This window comes from Squalius cephalus (genome assembly GCF_949319135.1).
Source record: "Squalius cephalus genome assembly, chromosome: 17".
In the NCBI taxonomy this organism is placed as follows: Eukaryota; Metazoa; Chordata; class Actinopteri; order Cypriniformes; family Leuciscidae; genus Squalius; species Squalius cephalus.
The window spans coordinates 25,546,645-25,568,164 of NC_137138.1; the positions used below are offsets into that span (position 1 = coordinate 25,546,645).

Genomic DNA, 21,520 nt, shown 5'->3' on the forward strand with positions numbered 1-21,520 from the left:
GTTAACAGCCCAAACGAAACGCTCCAATCATGTACCGATCACGCACTGGAAAAGCAAAGTCCGCTCAAATAATGTGAAATTTCTCTGTAGTACACTTCTGTTTGCTGAGCTGGTATAGCCATGCTGGGCAACAATGGTAAAATTACCTGCTCTGATCACATGCTCTGGTAATAATAGCTTTGTAGGACTATATTTTATTTTGATAATTAGTAAAAAAAAAAAAAAAAATCTGTTAAACTGATTATGTTGATTGATTATTGAAAAGAATAATATATTGATATATTGATGATTAATATTATTTTAATAGGGCTATTTTTTCCTGTGTTGTTTAATTTAATTAGGTGATTCTAAGTTTAAATAGGCCTATTGATGATTACAAGCTTGGGGAAAATGCAATTAATTGCAATTAATTACAGCAAATTGTGCAATTAATTAGTAAAAATTTTTTAATCGATTCCCAGCCCTAATAAAAATAACTGTGGGGTGAGCTAAAACTTCACATACACACTCTGGGGACATCAAAGACTTATTTTACATCTTGTGAAAAGGGCATTATACCACCCCTTTAAGAACAGAAAACACAAAGCGTTGTAAGAAACTTCGCCTAGCACACCGTTATTGGTGTCTCTGAAGCGTCTGTCGGTGGAGCGCATTTTCCCTGAACCCGGACTCATTGTTATCAGACTTAGGAGTCAACTTTCACCCGAGCATGTGAATATTCTTTTTTTTTTCCAACATGAACATGTGAAACAGCGCCAGAAACAGCGCCAGAATTAAGCCAGAGGTGCCGAATGTAAGCCAGACTCGGCCCAGACTTTGTTGCTATCTGGGATGCATTTGTTCTGTATATTTTATTGTTTGCACATATTGTTTAATGTTTTCAACTAAAAGCTATAATGTAAGCTTATATAATCTTGTTCAAAAATGATGACAAAAACATAATGTTAAAAAAATAATGGGTCTCATTCACTAAGCATGCTTACACACAAATGTATGTGTGACGTGCTTACAAACGATTTCATGAACAAATCACGATTCACCAAAAATTCGAAATTTACGGAAAAATATAGGAACAACTGAAACCACACGTACGCAAAAAGCACTTACTCTGTACAGCCTTATAATCGTGTTAAGAAATTATATTTCATCCTATCATGACTATAATTATATTGAAGTATTTTGCATACTCTGAGTGAAATACATGCTTAAATCACCCCGGGGGAATAACCTGTTTTTTAATAAACTTGTAAACGCAGTTTACTTGCATTGTCAGATTATTGATTTGCATGTAAACTGGTAAATCGTGTTATTTCAATAAACTGATTTTTGGTCGTTTTAACTTCGGTACTACGTATCAGAAGAAAAAAAATTAGACCTGTAAGTTGTTATCTGTTCAGGTTCCTATCAGTTTTATTTTTAACACCGTCTCTATGGGCACTGCCAGTTCATTCTGTTTTTAACCCTGGAATGTGAAGGTCTAGTGCTAAGGTTAAGTCGTCATCGGTCTTTCATGTGGCCTATCCTAAAGTTTGAAAAGCATTACACTCAAGCTGTCATAGGGTTGTGCTGGCAAACATGCTGGGACAGGAGTTGGGAGCACATCATAAGCTTCGAGTTTCGTTCACAAAGGAGGATTTAGTTGTGATTAGGCGTATTGCACTCAACACATTTAGGTTGAATTGTAGAGTTGTAATGTGAGATAGCCTAGCACTGAAGATTGGAGGAGTTTTACATAATTTCATTGAGCTGATGCAGGCACAATGATGAATATAAAAATGGGTTTTAGTGCGCGAGCATCTTATACGAACAAACTGTAACTCTGTGCTGTGGTTCTTTTGAAGAATTCTTGCATCAGATTCATGCTATCCGAGGAGAGGTGAGGATTGTTTAGCAAGCAGTCTTTAAGCCCATGAACATACAGACACAAGGATTATCCAAACAAGAAGCCAATAGTAGTAATCCAAACTGACGTTACGGGAGACTTTACAACAAGTGTACGACGACTGACAAACACTGATTAAAAACATGGGGGTGTTTAATTATATACGCAAGAATACAAGAGGCTAATGAAGTAATCATGAAGACTGATAAGGGTAATTATGCAAACTAACCAGACGGCAATGGAAACAAAGGAAACAGGAACAAATGCACAGAAAATGAAACCAGGAACATCAAGGCAACAGAATAACAAAATAAGAGTCTTTGAACAGGGGAACCGTGACAGTAGTGGGTTTAGCTAGCTGTTTTGTTGACTATTATTTGATATTGCACTTTTACAGATCAATTATCTGCCGTCTCCAATGGAATAGTTTTACATAAGTTTCAAGTTTTTAATAATTATATTTAAAATTCATTTTTCCTTATACATATTTTTTTTTAATAAAAGCAAATTTAGAAATGGCTTGTAATTATGATTTTATACATTATTATTATTAAGACTTGAATGGTTTAAATTTGGAATTTAACTTGAATTAGACCCTTCAACTCATTACTTGACTGTTTGACGTTTTCCTGTGATTTGACTGTTTGACAGCTGACTCTGAAAAGATCATGATTTAGGCTTGGAGCGAAAATTGAGTGCAAAAAAAAACATGTTTCTTTGCCACATCTCTGAGGGATTACAATATGTAAAAATTGTATTAATAATTTTAATGTATAGTTCTTGTGTGCATGGGAGCATTTGAATTTGGCATTTAAAAATCCTAGGTAAGACCTTAAATAAATTAGCTTTTAAAATGAACCAGAAGGACTCGGGATCATGTGATTCTAAATCTTATGCAAAGACTCTTTGTAAAGGGTTTCAGTCTATTTTCATTTAGAACATTCAACACTTAATGACTAGTTTGGAATGATATGGTTTTACTTTGGTAAAAAACAAAACTGTAGTCCCTCCATTCCTTCAAATGTCAAATCTCTCAGTTTCTCTGTATCTCTCTCCACTTGCTTCCTGTGGTCAGACACAACTTTAGTTTGAAAACCGAGCTCCTCCTTCCTTTCACTGTAGACAAGAGCAATGACCTGCTGTTACACTGGAACAGAGGAGCTTTTGGCTCACACATTGACCTATTTTTGCACACAGTAAGGTATTGTGGAAAGCAAAAGGCAGAAAGGACATCCCACAGCTGCAGGATTAGTTTGTTTGTTAGGTAGTAAAGATTAGTAGTGTCTTCTCATAATTCTTGGGAACTCGCTTATCAAAAGGTTAGATAAGACTTAGTTGTTATTTTCACATAAAAAGTAAAGGGACACTAAGCTGCAGTTCCTATTTTGAGTAATTGTTAGGTGAACGTAAAGTATTACTTTTGCCCACTCAACCATATGTACATTTCTGGAACATGTCAACAACAACATGTCCTATGTGAACAGACTTGGACTCGAACTTGGACTCTACATATCATATAATTAATTTGATTAATTATTATTCAAATGGAAGCCCTAGTGATTATGGATTCAAACTTATATATAATATAATATAACCCTACAGTTTATATAAAGGTAAAGTATTTTTCATATCTTTATTAACATGGTGGGATATATATACAGTATATACATTTTTTTTTTATGAACTTTCTGTAATGTTGATTTTAGGATTACAGCACTTTCTGTGCATTCCTGTGCAGAGTTGCTCAATCCTGCTGTGGGAATCGATGTTACAATAGTACAACTGAATGAAATTTGCATATAAGAAGGGAGTTCAGGTGATCTGGAATTACTCCTAGAAATATTTTGTGCATTGACTCTTGACATAACCCATATAGAAGTTTTTTTGGTCACACTTTAGACTATGGTCCAATTCTCTCTATTAACTAACTATTAACTAAGACTTTTGCCTCAATAAACTCCTAATTTACTGCTTATTAGTAGTTTTTATAGTATTTAAGTTTAGGTATTCGGTAGGATTAAGGTATGTAGAATATGATCATGCAGAATAAGACATTTATATGTGCTTTATAAGTACTAATAAACAGCCAATATCATAGTAATATGCATGATAAGCAACTAGTTAATAGTGAGAATTGGACCCTAAAGTAAAGTGTTACCTTTTTTTAAAATGCACACTCTTATTGATTATGCATAGGCCTAAGTGGCAGTTTGTTGGACTTATAATTCTAGTGATACTACCTCTAGTCACTGAGTGAAACTAGAAGAATTAAACTATATTATGTGTCCTTGCTTGCTGTGTGCAGAACATGCTGCAACTTGTCAGATGGTAAAAGTAACTAATGTCCAAAGTACGTTTCAATCATTGATGATTTCTTATCTTCCTAGTCTTGTAAGAACACACCCAGACACAATCTTTTATTAACACAACTCTGCATCAACTCATGCACAGCTTATCCTGTAAAAATGACAAGTTTAGTAATATGCGCAACTGTTAACAAGCTGGGCTCTTTGTTGTTGCAGCTCCAAACCGGTTTCGGCACAGTAGTCTCAGTAGTCCTTGAACTACTCTGAGTCTCAGAGTCAGTCCACACACCCAGTTAACACCGTCACTGCTGGTCTTCCTGCTACAGAATGTGTGGAATGTTCTCAAGGCCTGACACACCCACTGTCAAAAAACACTTTTGTCTTTCTATAAGTGCTCTCAAAGCAGATGCTGACCCCTGCAAACACCTGGACGAATGTCTCTTTTTATAGTACTTCTGCTGCATTGCTTAACATGCACTTTTTGCAGAATGCATAGGACAGAGCAGAGAAACTTGTAGGATACTTGCTCCAGTTGCTCTTCTAGTAGAGCATGGTGCTACTAACACTAAGTTAATACTTTTTAAGAGAAATTTCTCTTGAAGTTGAAAACCTGGTAATCGTAAATGGTACGATGGTAATGGTAAATGACTTCTAGTTGTGTCAAGATTATTAAAATTGAAACCTAAAGATCTTTTGTAGTGTCAGTTCAGTTATTAAACCAGACCCTGAGTGATTCTCTCTCACGGATGAGTGGAATCTGGCCCGACCACTCAGACACACCTCAAGTTCTCGAAGTTACTGGAGGATTGACGAAACTGCTGCTCTGTCTTGCATGTCATCAATCATTTTGTTACCCAAACACTGCTGAAGCTTTTAGAATGCAAAAATGTCAATCAATCTGAAACGCTATTAACTAGGGATGAAAACGCTATTAATTATGGATGCACCAAAATAGAAAATTTGGCCAATGATTATTTTAAAAAGTAGCTTTCCAGATAGATAGAGAGATAGAGAGATAGATAGATAGATTTGACAGCACTTATAAGTTCTATATAACTTAGCACTTACAAGTAACTTAGCTATAGCACTTATAAGTATATAGTTATACTATATATTATATATAGTTGCAAAATGTAGCTATTGGCGCCCAGCTCTTTATATAAAGTTGGATATATAACTTAGTCCAACTTAATCCGTTTACATACAGTATACTCGATACTCGCATAGACAATATATACTATACAGCAAAATTGCTTATTGCTTCCTATATTATCGCCCAGCTTCTTCTAAATGTAACTTTAAGGCTTTGAGATATTTTAAACATTAACGTCATGATTTTTTGAAAAGCTGCTTTGGAACAATGTGTGTTGTGAAAAGTGCTATGCAAATAAATTTGACTTTGAAAAATCATAGCAATGCATATAATTAAAAAAATGGTAATATTGGCCGAGATGATATTTGTGCATCTCCACTACTACTACTATTACTACCGTAATGCTTTCTAGCAGATTACAATGTACAGAATGCAAAGTTTGCATAGAGACAGATGAATATTTCCATCAACAGCTTCAGTAGCTGCATATGCCAAAGTCTTTGCGCTCCCCTGGAGGCCTTATACCTTTATGGTTCACTCAATTCCCAGCATGTAGTTTGGTCTTCTGCTTTTAAGAGTATTCTTAGAGATGTCACTCAGGAGTGTCTGAACTGGATCGATAGTATGCATCACTCACAATCTACTACTAAAATGTAACACATATTTGTAAACGTTAACCCACATTTCTGAGCAGACATAGGCAGAGTTTGTTTGCTTCTTTGAAAAGTTTCCTCCATTTTGACATACTAACAGTTATGTAAGCGTTATGTTTTGCATGTGTCAAGGAAAAACAGTGTTGATCCTGTAGCTGATTTGTTTAATATTAAACTTGCAGAATAACATCTGATAAAATTCATGTAACTCAACAAAAGTTGTGCACTCATGCTCTTCACATCCTGCCCTTTTCCAGTCGGACTTGGTGGAGAGTTCAAGCATTCAGGAGGACATCGTGGACTTGAGGGACTTGAAGAATGGCTTCTCGTCTGAGATTAAGACCGAGGTATTTGAGGTGGAACCCGTCGCCAAGATGGACAACCGCTTCTTTGGTGAGCTTCTTGCTGAGGTTTACCGCAAGAACTCCGATATTCACACCTGCATCTCCGAGCATGTGGCGAAGATCCGGGGAAGGTAGAGCACATCCTTCAGCATTTTAATGCTTTTTAAAACCGTTATTTCATAATAAGTACATTTTCGCAAGCTAATTCATGAAATGCCATGCTTCAATTACAATAATGAGATATAATGTGCAAATTGCTTTTCACATATTCTGTCTTAGTGAATTCCTCCCTGTGTGCCTTAAAGGAGTATTTAAATTAAAGATTTGCATGCTGATAACAGCCCTTAACCCTGTCAAACACTAGCTAGATGATTGATGACTTAACTGAGAAAACCTATTACATACCAAAATTAAATCTCATCTCTTCACCTAATCTGCAGCCACTTTCTCAAATGATTCATTAGAGTGATCAAAAACCTGAATCCTCTCCGCCTTGTCTAAAGCTGTCTGAGAGCAAGGCTCAATCTAGTGATTCATGGCAAGTTAAGAGGTTCTGTACTTTACACCTTAGAAATGATTGTGAGAACAGCAACACCAATGGACGCCTCTGCTTTAAGGCTCTTTTTTTTTTTTGGTCATTTTGACTCATTCATATTGTTCTCCGTCTCTGCAGGAAACACCTTCTGGACTCCACCATTGACTACAAGGTAGGGAGTGGCAGATTGTTCAGTTCCTGTGCTTTGCAAACAGGATTTCAAGTTTCAATCATGGTTAATTCTAACCCCCTTTAAATAAGTACATTTTAAAGTGCAATTTATAATATGAACAAGGTGGCTTTATTACACCTCTACTATTATGAGAATGTTTTTTGACGTTTTCATTGGGGCATAAATAAAAAAAATAGCAGTGTGAAAGAACTGTCCTTAAATCTCAAAATCTAAAAAAAATTAAAATATAAAATGTCATAAAATGCAACTGCCCAGAAACATTATATTTATTAATTAATAATTCATGATATTTTGGAAGAAAAAAAAGTTTGAAAATAATGTTCTTGCAGCTCTTGGTCGAAGAATATATGATGAACTTGTTAAACACGTGTTTGTCTGTATGTGTGTTTGCAGGTGGACAAAGATGAAATAGAGTCTCTGATTCCCAAAGGAGTGTCTGAACTGACTAAGCAACAGATCCGCTACCTGCTGCAGGTGAGCGCACATTATGAACGACTGCCCTGCCCACTTCCAGTCAGCCCCACCCACCTCTCAGTACACCCCACCCTCAGACGCCTCTCCTGACTGCAGCAGATTATTAGCTCATAAAACCTGTCCCAGGAACACATGTTCCTCCAGGCACAATGTAGCCTCTCAGTCATTGTTTGAGCTGGGAGTCTGATAAAAACAGATAATTGCTTCATCTTCAGTCATTTTTTGGATATTCAGTCAACTTTGAGCAAGTTAGATTAGATTAAGTGCTGTCCTTATTTTCTGTTCATATATATAAGAAAAGAGAAGAAAAAAGAAAAGAAAACATATACATATACACATATATATATATATATATATATATATATATATATATATATATGTATGTGTGTGTGTGTATATGTTTTCTTTAATTTTTTCCCACAAAAAAACGTTAATATATGTGATTATTCATTTAAGATACACTATATTGTCAAAAGTATTGGGACACCCCTCCAAATCATTGAATTCAGGTGTTCCAATCACTTCCATGGCCACTGTTGTAAAACATCAAGCATCTAGACATGCAGATGCGTCTACAAACATTTGTGAAAGAATGTGTCACTCTCAGGATCTCAGTGAATTCAAGCGTGGTACCGTGATAGGTTGCCACCTGTGCAATAAGTCCATTCATGAAATATCCTCTCTACTAAATATTCCACGGTCAACTGTTAGTGGTCTTATAACAAAGTGGAAGCAATTGGGAACAACAGCAACACAGCCACGAAGTGGTAGGCCACGTGAAATCACAGAGAGGGGTCAGCGCATGCTGAGGCGCACAGTGCGCAGAAGTCGCCAACTTTCTGCAGAGTCAATAGCTACAGACCTCCAAACCTTGTGTGGCCTTCAGATTAGCTCAAGAACAGTGCGTAGGGGGCTTTGTGGAATGGGTTTCCATGGCTGAGCAGCTGCATCCAAGCCTTACATCACCAAGTGCAATGTAAAGCGTCAGATGCAGTAAAGCACGCCGCCACTGGACTCTACAGCAGTGGAGACGTGTTCTCTGGAGTGACGAATCACACTTCTCTGTCTGGCAATCTGATGGACGACTCTGGGTTTGGCGGTTGCCAGGAGAATGGTACTTGCCTGACTGCATTGTGCCAAGTGTAAAGTTTAATGGAGGGGGGATTATGGTGTGGGGTTGTTTTTCAGAGGTTGGGCTTGGCCCCTTAGTTTCAGTGAAAGGAACTCTTAATGCTTCAGCATACCAAGACATTTTGGAAAATTTCATGCTCCCAACTTTGTGGGAACAGTTTGGGGATGGGCCTCTTCTTGTTCCGACATGAACACCCACCAGTGCACAAAGCAAGGTCCATAAAGACATGGATGAGTGAGTTTGGTGTGGAGGAACTTGACTGTTCTGCAGAGTCCTGACCTCAACCCGATAGAACACCTTTGGGATGAATTAGAGCGGAGACTGAGAGCCGTCCGTCTCATCCAGCATCAGTGCCTGACCTCACAAATGCGCTTCTAGAAGAATGGTCAAAAATTACAATAAACACACTCCTAAACCTTGTGAAAAGTCTTCCCAGAAGAGTTGAAGCTGTTATAGCTGCAAAGGGTGGGCCAACTCCATATTAAACCCAACGGATTAAGAATGGGATGTCATTAAAGTTCATGTGCATGTAAAGGCAGGCGTCCCAAACTTTTGGCAATATAGTTTGTAGATTCACACATATATAAACCAAAACGTTTATGTTAGCTGTGATTAATCACAATTAATCAATTTGACAGCACTAAATATAATATAATATAACGGTCAATACATATGAAGCACTTTAGTTGGCAGTAGTTTCAGACACAAAGTAAAGTCTTTCTCTCCCTCATCTAGACTCGTGTGACGGCTGATAAGACCATGCGTCTGTTGATGGCCACGTTCAGCAGTCTGCGAGAGGAACTAGTGCGTATGCAGGAGGATCTGAGGGTGAGTGCGATTATTCTACCACTAAACCAGCCGACAGCCTCCTGTCCAGCAGAAGCAGTAGATATGATGATGAAACATATCAGGTTTTGCCTCGTGGGCGTGCGTTTGCTTTACAGTCCAGCTTTCAGCTGACCTTGTGTTTTTCAAGGTGTGATGCGTGTATACACCGATTCAATGGTATGATGTAACAGCTACACAACAGCCCCCAGCCCTTTAACACTATATTAGCATTATTTTGTTGAAGGTAAAACAATTTTTTTTCTAGTTCTTCGATTATACATGAGAAAATGACAAAAGTCAAATGTAATGTCAAATGTAATAATATGCACCTTACTTCTGCAAATACAAATTCAGATTGTGATACAGTATGCCAAAAGAATATCTGCTTTGTTGGTATAGCAGAGGTAATTTCCTCTTTGACTGAACAAAGCTTCTGCTCAGTTTAACATGAATCATCACAAATACATGCAGCATATTTTCAATTGGTAAGCCAAAATGGAGCAGCCAACAGCTACTGAAGACAGCAACTACGTCAGTGTCTGTGTTTTCACTAATTAGCCACTAAAAATAATCAAAAAAAGATAATTGCTTATAATAAAGCTTTGTGTGCGGTCTCTTTTGAAGCAAGACGTATTGCAAACTTGATTGAGAAATACGGAAGTGATTGCACTGAATGCACTGTGCATGAATGGATGCTTACGTGTGTGTGTGTGTGTGTGTGTGACATCTGACTGATCATGATTGGTCAGTTGAAGCATTCTGATGTCATATATTTTATGGTATGACTAGGGCTGCATGATTTGGGAATTTTTTTTTAATCAATTATTGCACTCAATTAACATGACTATAAAATATGAATAATAATAATATTGTTATTTATTATTATTATTATTATTATTATTGCTATTGTAATATTTCACCTTAAAATAAAAAACTACTAATAGTAATATTTATGGCTGTCTTAATTTTCAAGCACCATCAGGCTTTTATTTACGCGGAAACCGCAGGGAGCCCTTAAAGCTTCTCTTTTTTTGAAAACAGCTGCTTTATACAGTAAGCGCTTCTCATTACATTTGGGAAGATGGTTGGCACTTGTTGTCTTCCGAAATGCATGTTATGAGTGACCCAAACTCAGGACACATGCAGAGATGATTTCATGTGGAGTCGCTCTGAAACACTGAAAACACCAGATTGCTCTAAGCCATATTACAAATTCAGTTTATTTTGATAATTTTATAATTAGCTCTAAAAGGTGTGGTAATGTACAGTCAAAATAAATTAATTGATTAAACCAGACAGTGATAAGAGTCACCGTTTTGTAGTTTGTGGAGGGTTTTTGAAGATATAACCTGTTAGCATATAATTTGACTAGCATCTACTGAATTTACAAATCTATAAGCCTTTTTTTTTTTTTTTTTTGTGCATGCACAATTATATGGTTAGTTGCAACTTGCATTTGGATTAACTGTGTGCATTTGCAGAATCTGGAGAGTGAGAAGGAGGAGCTGGAGAAAGAACTGAGCTATAGGAAAGATCAAGGTTTTCAATATGAGAAACTACTGGAGAACGTACGCGAGCAAAGCAGACAACTGCAGGTACCATAAAACTTCACTTCATCACTCCTGTCAACAATACAACAATTTAACAGCAGCATTTAAGTAAGAAATGTATTCTTATTAAATCTACTAAAGTTGTTCAATCAAGAGCAGTGAGTGAATTTCTGTTTTTCTTTTGTTGTTTGACTTATATTAACAGCATATATAGTAGCAGGTACTGTATATTACGCTGTTGTCACTTTAATCTAATATACACATGTGATTTCTTTACTTGCTGTTTACATCCACAGATATAACCCACTGTGCTCATGTGAACTTTGTGTGTTTTTGACATAACCTTGTGTGTATTTGACAGTTTAAGCGCAATAAGACGTGAAAGAGAACTTAGTTTAATTCTCTCGGGATGCGCCGTCTGACATCCAGCTGTCTATGTGCGAGCTACGGATGTGTGCGCTCAGAAAACCATATATCAGAAGTTTAGACTGATATGGCTTTAAAACACATGCAGATAATAAACTTACATGATGATGAAGAACTGCAATGTCACGTCAGCGTGACCGATAATGATAATCAAAGATGATAATCAAAACCAAACAGATGTTTTAGTTTTTGACAGAGTATCTGATGCACCAGATGTAAAGGCTCCGCCCTCTTCTGGAAAGCAGGGTGGGGAGCAGCAGCTCATTTGCATTTAAAGATACATGCGCGAAAAAAGTATGTTTTTCCTTCCACTCAAAAATGGTAATTTACAACATAATAAATTATCTGTGCGGTATTTTGAGCTAAAATTTCACAGACACATTCTGGGGACAACTGAGACTTATATTGCATCTTGTAAAAAGAGGCGTAATAGGTCCCCTTTAATCAAGTCAAATACTTTTGCATATGCCTGCTTCCAGAGCAAGACATCGACGATTAGTTTTTCATCATCGCACCATAGGCCCCGCCCACTGGCATTCAGTCGCTTAACGACTGACATTTGCCTACGCTGGATGCTAGTGTTTCGTCTCATCCCAGGCAAATAGAACCCATTATAATCAATGACGCTCTCTACACTGCCCTTAAAATGTATAATTTCAGATAGAGGGTCAGAATGAGGATTGAAAATAATCATTTTTCCACACTTATATTTGTTTTTTTGTTTTGTGCAAAAAACTTGTCATGACCCCTTTAATCATGACAACTAACAACCTGTGCATGTTATTAGATATCTATCTCAGATCTTTCATTTCCATTTTCTCTTAGGCGGCTTTGAAGGAAAGTAACAATGCTCAGCGTTCTCTAGAAAGTCAGCTACTGACCTTCCAGAGCAAAGACCCCAGCAAAGACTTCCGCATCAAAGAGCTGGAGGGCAGCAAGAGGGCCCTGGAGCAGGAGAACGAGCTGCTCAGGAAGAAGGTGGGCAAACCTCAGGGTCTTCATCAAAATTCTGTTGAATAATTATACACCATACACTCACATTTATTATGTAAACACAAACTTTTATTTCCGATTCGATTAATCGCGATTAATCATTGCCCAGCACTATTTATGTATATATGTATATATGTCAAAAACCTTTATTATACACATAACACACACGACTCACAAGAACAGTTAATTTCCTATCAGATATAAATGAAAATGATGATGACTTGAAATGACTTGTGGCTCATTGAGTCACATCCATCACCGCTCTGAAGTTTTCAATAAAAGAACCAGTCAAACGTTTGTAAAGCAAACGACACTGGTCACACTGCATGTTTGTGTGCAGTGAAGTGCGCCGTAAAGACGTCACAAGAGAAACATTGTTCACGGTCCTTTAAACTCATCACTCAATTCACATTGCAAAAAATATAATTACTTCTTTGTAGACTCTGGCTGGTCCAATCTAACTACATGCTATAATATTATGTTTCAGTATTTACTTAGCATTATTTACTATTTTACTATATAATTAGCAGTCTTGTAGTTTGCTCAAAAATAGGAAAGTAGACATTATACTGTGGAAATCATTGATTCTAGGGTTGTATTTTTTGTCTTCCCTTCCCTCATGTGTCTTCTTCCTCTTTTATGTTTGTCTGTATCTCTTCCGCAGTTGACAGGGCAGTGCAGTAGTTCCACTGTCCAAATCAAAACACAGGAGCTGTCTAGAGAGTATGAACGGATGCTGAATGATCTCCGGGGGGAGAAGGACAGAGAGCTCCAGAACCTGCGGGTAAATAAGGAAGAAACAAAAAAATGCAAAAGAGTTGATGAATTTGTACTCAATGTACAGGGTTCCCATGCTTCTTGAAAGTACTTGAAATTATATTTTATTACCAAAGAGCATGTTCAAATGATCTACTCTATCAGTACGATCCGAGGCTTATTTATATAGCCGAATCGTCTTGGTTCCTCGACAGGAACCAAGCATCCCTCCGACGACTCACTCTCGTCTAGCTCCTATCCCAGTCAGGGATGCGGGGGAGAACTCTGGGTTCGGGCCACATTCCAAGCTCGGAGCCCTCCCTCGGACATAAGGGATTGAGCTACATAAAATAGTTTAATCAAATTTCCATCGAATAATGCCTAATAAAGTATGTGTGGTAATGTGAGGTTATATATTTATAAATATTTGTTATTGTCAAACCTTGTATTATTTGAACTGGAAAGTTGTTTAAGTCCTTGTTTTATAGTCATTTTATGGTTTAGGATGTTGCATAAACGCTGATCTCCCCCAATTAATTTTATTTGTGCATGTCTTAAAGGTCTTAAAAGACTTAAAATTGATTTAAAAAACCCTGCAGATATCATGTAAAATATTTTGAATATTTTGTAATGCCTAACAATTACCTTGTCCACATCAATTTCATTTAATTGCAAAATGTATGTATATTTTAATGTTTTAATCAAGTAATTATTCATAAAAAAAACTAAACTAAAACCAGTGTAAAATAAATGTTAAAAGCAGGAATAATAAAGCTGAAAACTGCATCTCTCGTTCAAACTCGCTCTCTCTCATGCACTCTAGTCTCTACTCAATGTATTTAAAAAAAGTCATATGCCCCTTAAGTTTGATCTTAGTTGTCAGTAGACACAGGTACAGTAGGTCTTTGATAGTGTCCAGATTGGTAGTAACAAACCCACCTTTATTGTGTTTGATTTAAAGTAAAAGGTGCTTTTAAAAAGTGCTTGAAAGTCCTTGAATCTGGTGTTCGTATGAAAGAGTGGGAACCCTGAATGTATTAAATTATGTTTTTAGGTAAAACGCACTTAAGTATGGAAAAGCTGTTTATTGCTTTTATAAGCATCCTAAAATGCTTTTATAAAATGACTAGTATGATAAAGACTCAAATGTTCAATAAATATTAAGAGACAAACTATTTAATTCAGTAATATAATTTAGTCAAACTGTAGGCTTAGGATGATTGATAAACAATTTGGGTCATTAATATACACTACTGTTCAAAAGGTTGGGGTCAAAAAGATTTTTAAAATGTTTTATGTCTCTTATGTTCACCAAGGCTGCATTTATTTGATCAACATTACAGTAAAAACTGTAATATTGTGAAATATTATTACAATTTAAAATGATTGTTTTCTGTTTTTATATATTTTAAAATGTAATTTATTCCTGTGATTTAAAGGTGAATTTTCAGCATCCTTACTCTAGTCTTCAGTGTCACATGACCCTTCAGAAATCATTCTAATATGCTGATATGGTGCTCAAGAAACATTTATTATTATCATATTTGATGATAATATTTTTGTGGAAACCATGATACAATTTTTTTCAGGATACAGTACTTTGATAGATAGAGCACGTTTATTTGAAACGGAAAGATTTTAGAACATTAGAAATGCCTTTACTGTCACTTCTGATCAATTTAATGCTCTTCGCTGAATACAAATAATTTCTTTAAATACATTTATAAACAAATCTTATTGACCCCAAACTTATGAATGTTAGTGTAGAATCCTTCAAATGCATCCCATCTAGTCAGAACTATCTATTTTATGTGTATTTCTTCTTTTCCAGTCTCAGCTTATAAAAATCCAGTCGGAGCGCACCGTAACACACACCTCTGACAGCACCTTGGAACTGCGCATCACTGAGCTCCTGACCAAACTGGAGCAGCATGAAAGCGTCATCAGACACCAGCAGGAGGTACGTCAACTTACGCCCTCATACAGACATAAAATGCTCTGTCAGTGTTGTTTTTAACAAGCACGCAATGCGTTTGTCATCAGATCTGCCATGTGATGCGACATTTTCCCAATGTTTCCTTGAGCTGAAATTTGACAGCTTGGAAACCTGCTAGAAAAACATAAAGCTCAATGAGTTGAGGCAGTCCTTATTCCTGGCCTTTTATGCCTTTATTATTAGATATAGGACAGTGTAGATGAGACGGGATCGAGCCGGGACTCGAACTCAGGTCGCCTGAGGCACATCTGCGTCATTTGTCAGAGCACTACCCACAGGGCTATTGGTCTGACAGACAGTCCCTCTTTGAACCATTTCATTTTCATCATGCCATGTAACGTATGCAGTCTGTCATTCTAGAAATGCCTCAGGAGCAATTTTAAGTTAAACCTGACTTAAAGGGGATCTATTATGCAAAATTCAAATTTTTTCTCTCCAAACAAGTGGTTCCAGGTTTTCCCCATACTCTTACATAAGAGTAGGGTGAAGCCCCACCCATGACTGGTGACGATCTGCCCTATTAGCATAGATCCCGTCCTGAGTGAGAAGCACAGTCTCTGCCATATCTGTTTACTCGCTGTATCAGCTAGCTAGAGTATTACAATGTCTGCTCCAAAAAAACATTACAAATGTTCTGTTATTGGATGTACCAACAAACATGAGTAACCATAGACTCCTGCCGTCTGAGCCACTGAGGACACCGTGGGTGAATTTCATTTATCAAGGAAATGTGCCAAAGAAAGTCGTTAATGTGTTATATATTTGCGCAAATTTACACCTGACTGCTTCGCAAACCAGTGTCAGTTCAACACTGGATTTGCTCTAAACTTGTTTCTAAAAGATTTTTAGATTAACATGACGGTACATGCTAGTCAATTGAATCAACTTAACTCCACAACAACTACATAAATGTATCCACTAAACATTCAGAAACATCCAGTTGCATTCTAAAAGTTGTAACGTCTTCCTGAGTCCATCAGTGTCCAAATCTGGTTCGAACATGTAAGGCTCAATACCGCTACTGACCATTTCTGACATTTTGGCTATGTGACATTCTCCAGTTTTGTTGTTGTGGAGTATCAGAGGCATGAGCTGTAAAAGCTCCGCCCTCTTCTGGAAAGGGGGCGGGGAGCAGCAGCTCATTTGCATTTAAAGAGACGCACACAAAAACGGCATGTTTTTGCTCACACCCAAATAGGGGCAAATTTGACATGATCTGTGGGGTATTTTGAGCTGAAACTTCAGACACATTCTGGGGACACCTGAGATTTATATTACATCTTGTGAAAAGGGGCGTAATAAGTCCCCTTTAACTCAGGATTAACCGGATTACAGATTCTAGGTTTACTGTAAAACTAAAACAAGGAAAGTTTTATTTTAATGTTTTTGTTAGATGTGTTTGTTGGAAAAATAGATATTTAAAATATGAATTATATCAGAAGTCGGTATTGACATGTTCAAGGAAAACAACATCTATTTCTAAACGTATCACTGAACGAGGGCATGGTTCTCATTGTAAGGAACAGCACTTGATAATTGGCATTCTTTCGTTTCTTCCGTCTCTGCGTTACCTCAGCTTCATTACCCTTGAGGAATGTGAAGTCATAGTACAATACTGGAGTGCTTCATTCTGACCTTTGACTTTTTACTCTCAGGAGATCATGCGACTCAGACAGCAGAAGACTGACAGCTCCAGCAGTGCGACGAAGACTATCGTTACAAAGAGGTGTGTGTGTTTTTATTGCTTATGAATAGTCTGAATACCATGTGAAAACTAAATTGCCATTCAGTCCTAATGGTTGTTGTGAACTCTTTCTTATCATGGAACAGATACGCGACCCAGTACCCTTTACTGGGTCTGCTGAGTGACGATTACAAGTACACACCACCCATTAAAGAGGACAGGACCATCATCTTCGAGAGTACGGGGGAGGTCACCAGACGAGTAATCTAGATTGTAAGACTTGAAATTGTTTGTTATAGGAGGCATTTCTCCAGGTGTTGTGTAGAAATGACTTTTTACTATGGTCACCTTAAAGGGATAGTTCACCCAAAAATGAAAATTCTGTCATCATTTACTCTCCCTCAAGTTGTTCCAAACCTGTATGATTTCCTTTCTTCTGCTAAACACAAAAGAAGATATTTTAAAGAAGGTTGGTAATTAAACAGTTGCTGGTCCCCATTGACATCCATAGTATTTTTTTTCCCTACTATGGAAGTCAATGGGGTCCATCAGACTTTTGGTTACCGACTTTCTTCAAAATATCTTCTTTTGTGTTCAGCAGAAGAAAGAAAGTCATACAGGTTTGGAACAACTTGAGGGAGAGTAAATGATGACAGAATTTTCATTTTTGGGTGAACTATCCCTTTAAAAGGGGTCATGTAAATTATAAATGTTCTATGATATTTTGAAGGGGAAAAAAAGCTTTTAGAAAAGGAGGGCGTTTACATAGAGGGGTTAAAGGTACAGCAGCCAAAAAATGTTGTTGTTTTTTTAACACAAATGCTCATGTAAATCTAAATTCTGAATTTACTGGATAATTTATTATATTTAATATTATAAACATACACTACGAGTAAAAAGTATGGGGTTGGTAAGATTATTTTTTTATTTTTTTATTGATACTTTATTCAGCAAAGATTCATTAAACTGATCAAAAATGACAGTAAAGACACTTATGTTGCAAAAGTTTGTTTTTAATCAAATAAATGCAGTCTTGGTGAACATAAGACTTCTTTCAAAAAACATAAAATTATACCGACCTCAAACTTTTGAACAGTAGTAGGGTATACTTATCATTGACTTTAACTAGAGTTTTCTGGGCACATGTATATTTTCATGCAAAAAGAAAAAAAAGTGGTAAGAAGTTTTCTTTAGTTGCACTAGACATTTCACATAATTTCCATCATTTCACACCTTGTCCAGAGCATTTATCTTAAGCATGTTGTTTGTCTGGGAACAGTACACTGTTCACTAGTTAATAATAGATCAGTCTCTGGCGTAGAGGGCCAATGCTAAATTCTACTGCTGGCATAAATGAATGATGTCATTGAACTCGCTTTTTGCCAGTGACCTCATTATTTTATACACAATAACCAATGAAAAACAAAATGATGCAATAAAGCGGGATGCATATTTAATCACATTTCTGCTTAGACAAAGAATTGCCAGTAAGCACCACAAAGACCACAGAAAACAGGTGCTGTTCTTGCACCAGATAAAACGTTAACTGCATCATGTGATGTACGTTGCAGCATTTCAGCTCTAAACAGTGCCAGAACATCTTCACAAAATGTGTTGAGTCGACAAATCTTGTGGTCGTATCATATTTTCAGAATGGATGAACCAATATTTCAAAGTCTCATCATCGCTGGTCGTACTTTCTGGGAAGGAAGCCAGCGTGTCTGTATCCATTGAGTTTCCTACAGATTTTTGTTTCCCCAAAGAATGTCAGAGCGACATTTTATCACTCGGAATATTATCAAAACTACTACAATACGAAACGAATCCTGAAATCTGAAAAACTGCCAAGCATTCTCAAGCTTGTAATGAACGCTGACGGGGAAATACCCAGAATTAGCTGAGATGGTTATCAGGTGGTTAGTGAATGTAAAATGCTTTTCCCACTAAAACACAGCATGCACAAGTAGCCAAACTGTCTAGTGAATTTGTCCATGTGTGTTTTGTTATTACCAATTCTTAGAAGTGTCTCTTTCTGACAGGAATGAACAGGAAGAAGAAGATTCCCCGTCTGAATCTCACTCCCTCTCTCTCTCCCTGCATGCCGCCCTCTTCCCAGTGGCTCCTATTGGTGGCGGTGGCGCTGACTTTTAGTGCTTAGGCTTTGGAATTGGATAATGCCATATGAAGTATGAACCAACCACAACATTTAATGACACAAAATCTTCCAGAAGCATCTTCTTTATTACGATATAGCGTGACTACTGATAGTTATTTTTATATTTGTGTCATCTCTTCATATGATGCACCACAACGCTACTGTAAGGATGTAAATATTTGGAGAGAAACGACTTGCAAGTATCATATACCTTGGCTGGAATGAAAGTTAAGCATTGTCAGTGATGTAAAAGGTGATTGCGGGTTTTCTTGTTCATTTGGGTACATTTATTATGCTAATTTTTTTTTTTTTTTTTTCTTTATAAAAAAAAAATTGATGCTTTATATAGAAAATGATGCCTATAGGTAATAGTGGTCGACCGATACATATATGGAGAGCAGGATGACCCACTAAATGCAAAAAGTTTGGGGTCAGTAGCATTTTCTAATGTTTCTGAAATAAACATCAACCAGGCTACAAAGCACGTTTGATTAAAAATACATTAAAAAACAGATGTTGTGAAATATTACATTTTTAAATAATTTCAAATATTCTATTTGAATATATTTTAAAATGTAATTTATTCCTGTGGTGTCAAAGCTGAATTTTCAGCATCATTACTCCAGTCGTCAAGTCAAGTCACAGCTTCACAGTGACAACATGTGACAATAATACAACAGTGTTCGTTTCTAGAAGAAAATTGTCACATGATCCTTCAGAAATCATTCTAATATGATGCTCAAGAAACATTTCTTATCAATGTTGAAAACAGTTGTGCTGCTTAATGTTGTGGAAACCGTAATACATTTTTCCTGTCTGTCTGTCTATTGTCAGGATACTTTGGTGAAAACAAAAGTCAATATTTTATTTAAACAATATATTTTGCTGTAACAAGTTTTTTCTCTCTTTTGATCAATTTAATGCATCCTTGCTGAATAAAAGTCTTACTGACCCCAAACTTTTGAATGGTAGTTTATATAGACTAGAAAACGTACACGAGAAGCACAAGAATGTAAAAATAAAAAATAAAAATCACATTATCTGTTTACAAAGCTGTCGGATATTGTAACTGACACATGGGGGCGCAAACACACAGTTATCAGCCGATGGCAGATCGTTTTTTTTTTTTTTTTTTTTTTTATATATCACTGGGACCCTCCTAGCGATTGTTAAAAAACAAAGTGTAGCCTAATATCTCTGGCTGATACATCGGTAGACCACTAATATGTAATGTAAGCTGGTGAGGGGGTTTACTGCTTTAAAGTGGTTGATAGCGCATGGGAGAACTGATTAGTGTAAGCTAATTTCTCAAAGCTATACTGTATGTAACTTTTTTCTTTATCTGTCAAATGGTTAATTTTAGCCTATGTAAACATTGGTTGTTTTTAAATAAAGTTAATAACATTAAAACCTCCATAAACATTTCTGTTTTTTTTTTGTTTTTTTTTCAAATATTTGGATTGTCAATTTGATTTATTAGTCTGTTAATTGCTTTGTTTTCTTTTATGTTGTTACAATAATGGTTTCAACATTTTTCCTGTCTGTATTAGTTGTTTTTTTCAGTGTCACTGATGTATAGGCTAGCCTACTATTATAGTTTTTGTTAAAGTCCCCCTGTGGTCAATAATTGTATCCATTAAAACTCATCTTTGATCATCAAAATGACATTTCAACTTTTCACCCTTGCCTTTAGTATACGCAGTTCTATGAATATGCAGATGAGCCCCGCCTCCACTCACTCACACCAGCTCAGAGATTCACTCGTTGATGATCACACGTTGATCGCACGGGGCGCAATGCGGGGTTAACATAACCCCGGGTAAAAAACGGTACCAACCCCACTTCTAAATTACAAGTGTGAAATATTCCTTTACCCAGGGATAAAAGCTATCTTTAGACCGAAGATAACCCGGGGTCGAGCGCAGTGTGAAAAGCCTTATTGGCTTGTTAGTCGTGACGTAGGGAATACTGTTTCCGGGTCCAAGCCTCCATTCGTTTCACTTGAGAATATAATCTCAACAGCTGTTTATGAGCACCAGGGGCGGACTGGCCATCGGGAGCACCGGGACATTTCCCGGTGGCCTGACGGTCGTTCTGGCCTGCCGGCTGCCGCTGTGCAGACGATCAGCCTGGCATGTGATAGACTGGTGTGCAACTACGAATTAATTGACGGATCTCTCAATCGACGAATCAGGCAATTGCGGAGTGAAAATGACACTCCCACCCAACGTCAGCGACGCACTGCCTATTTGAAATCGTTCAAAAAATGGAGCGTAAACGCAGAGGAGCAGAGAGGGAGCGTATAAAAAGGAAAAAAGCCCTGGCCACAGACGCAGCAAGCTGCTGCAAAATCCCAGCCATGTTCGCCAGTAAGGGAACAGGTCGGTAAAGATTACATTTACATTATATTTATAATAATTTGGCAGACGAACGCTTTCATCCAAATCACTTAGATAATCACAATAGATAAAATTAAACCAACAAACGAGCAACAATATGTAAGTGCTGCTGTGCTGTGTC

The 21,520-nt window shown here is 37.0% G+C and overlaps 1 protein-coding gene across 1 annotated transcript in view; it reads left to right on the top strand.

The window, feature by feature from the left end:
- The window catches only part of pof1b (POF1B actin binding protein), a 28,806-nt gene extending 9,001 nt beyond the window's left edge, over window positions 1-19,805 (top strand). The window contains exons 3-13 of the mRNA XM_079847865.1: window positions 6,192-6,409; window positions 6,952-6,985; window positions 7,400-7,480; window positions 9,348-9,440; window positions 10,922-11,035; window positions 12,242-12,394; window positions 13,074-13,193; window positions 14,997-15,125; window positions 16,817-16,887; window positions 16,992-17,118; window positions 18,885-19,805. Of these exons, the coding sequence (XP_079703991.1) occupies window positions 6,192-6,409; window positions 6,952-6,985; window positions 7,400-7,480; window positions 9,348-9,440; window positions 10,922-11,035; window positions 12,242-12,394; window positions 13,074-13,193; window positions 14,997-15,125; window positions 16,817-16,887; window positions 16,992-17,115 (1,137 nt within the window). The 3' untranslated portion in view covers window positions 17,116-17,118; window positions 18,885-19,805. The remainder of the gene's footprint in view (window positions 1-6,191; window positions 6,410-6,951; window positions 6,986-7,399; window positions 7,481-9,347; window positions 9,441-10,921; window positions 11,036-12,241; window positions 12,395-13,073; window positions 13,194-14,996; window positions 15,126-16,816; window positions 16,888-16,991; window positions 17,119-18,884) is intronic.
- Window positions 19,806-21,520: the final 1,715 nt, after the last annotated feature.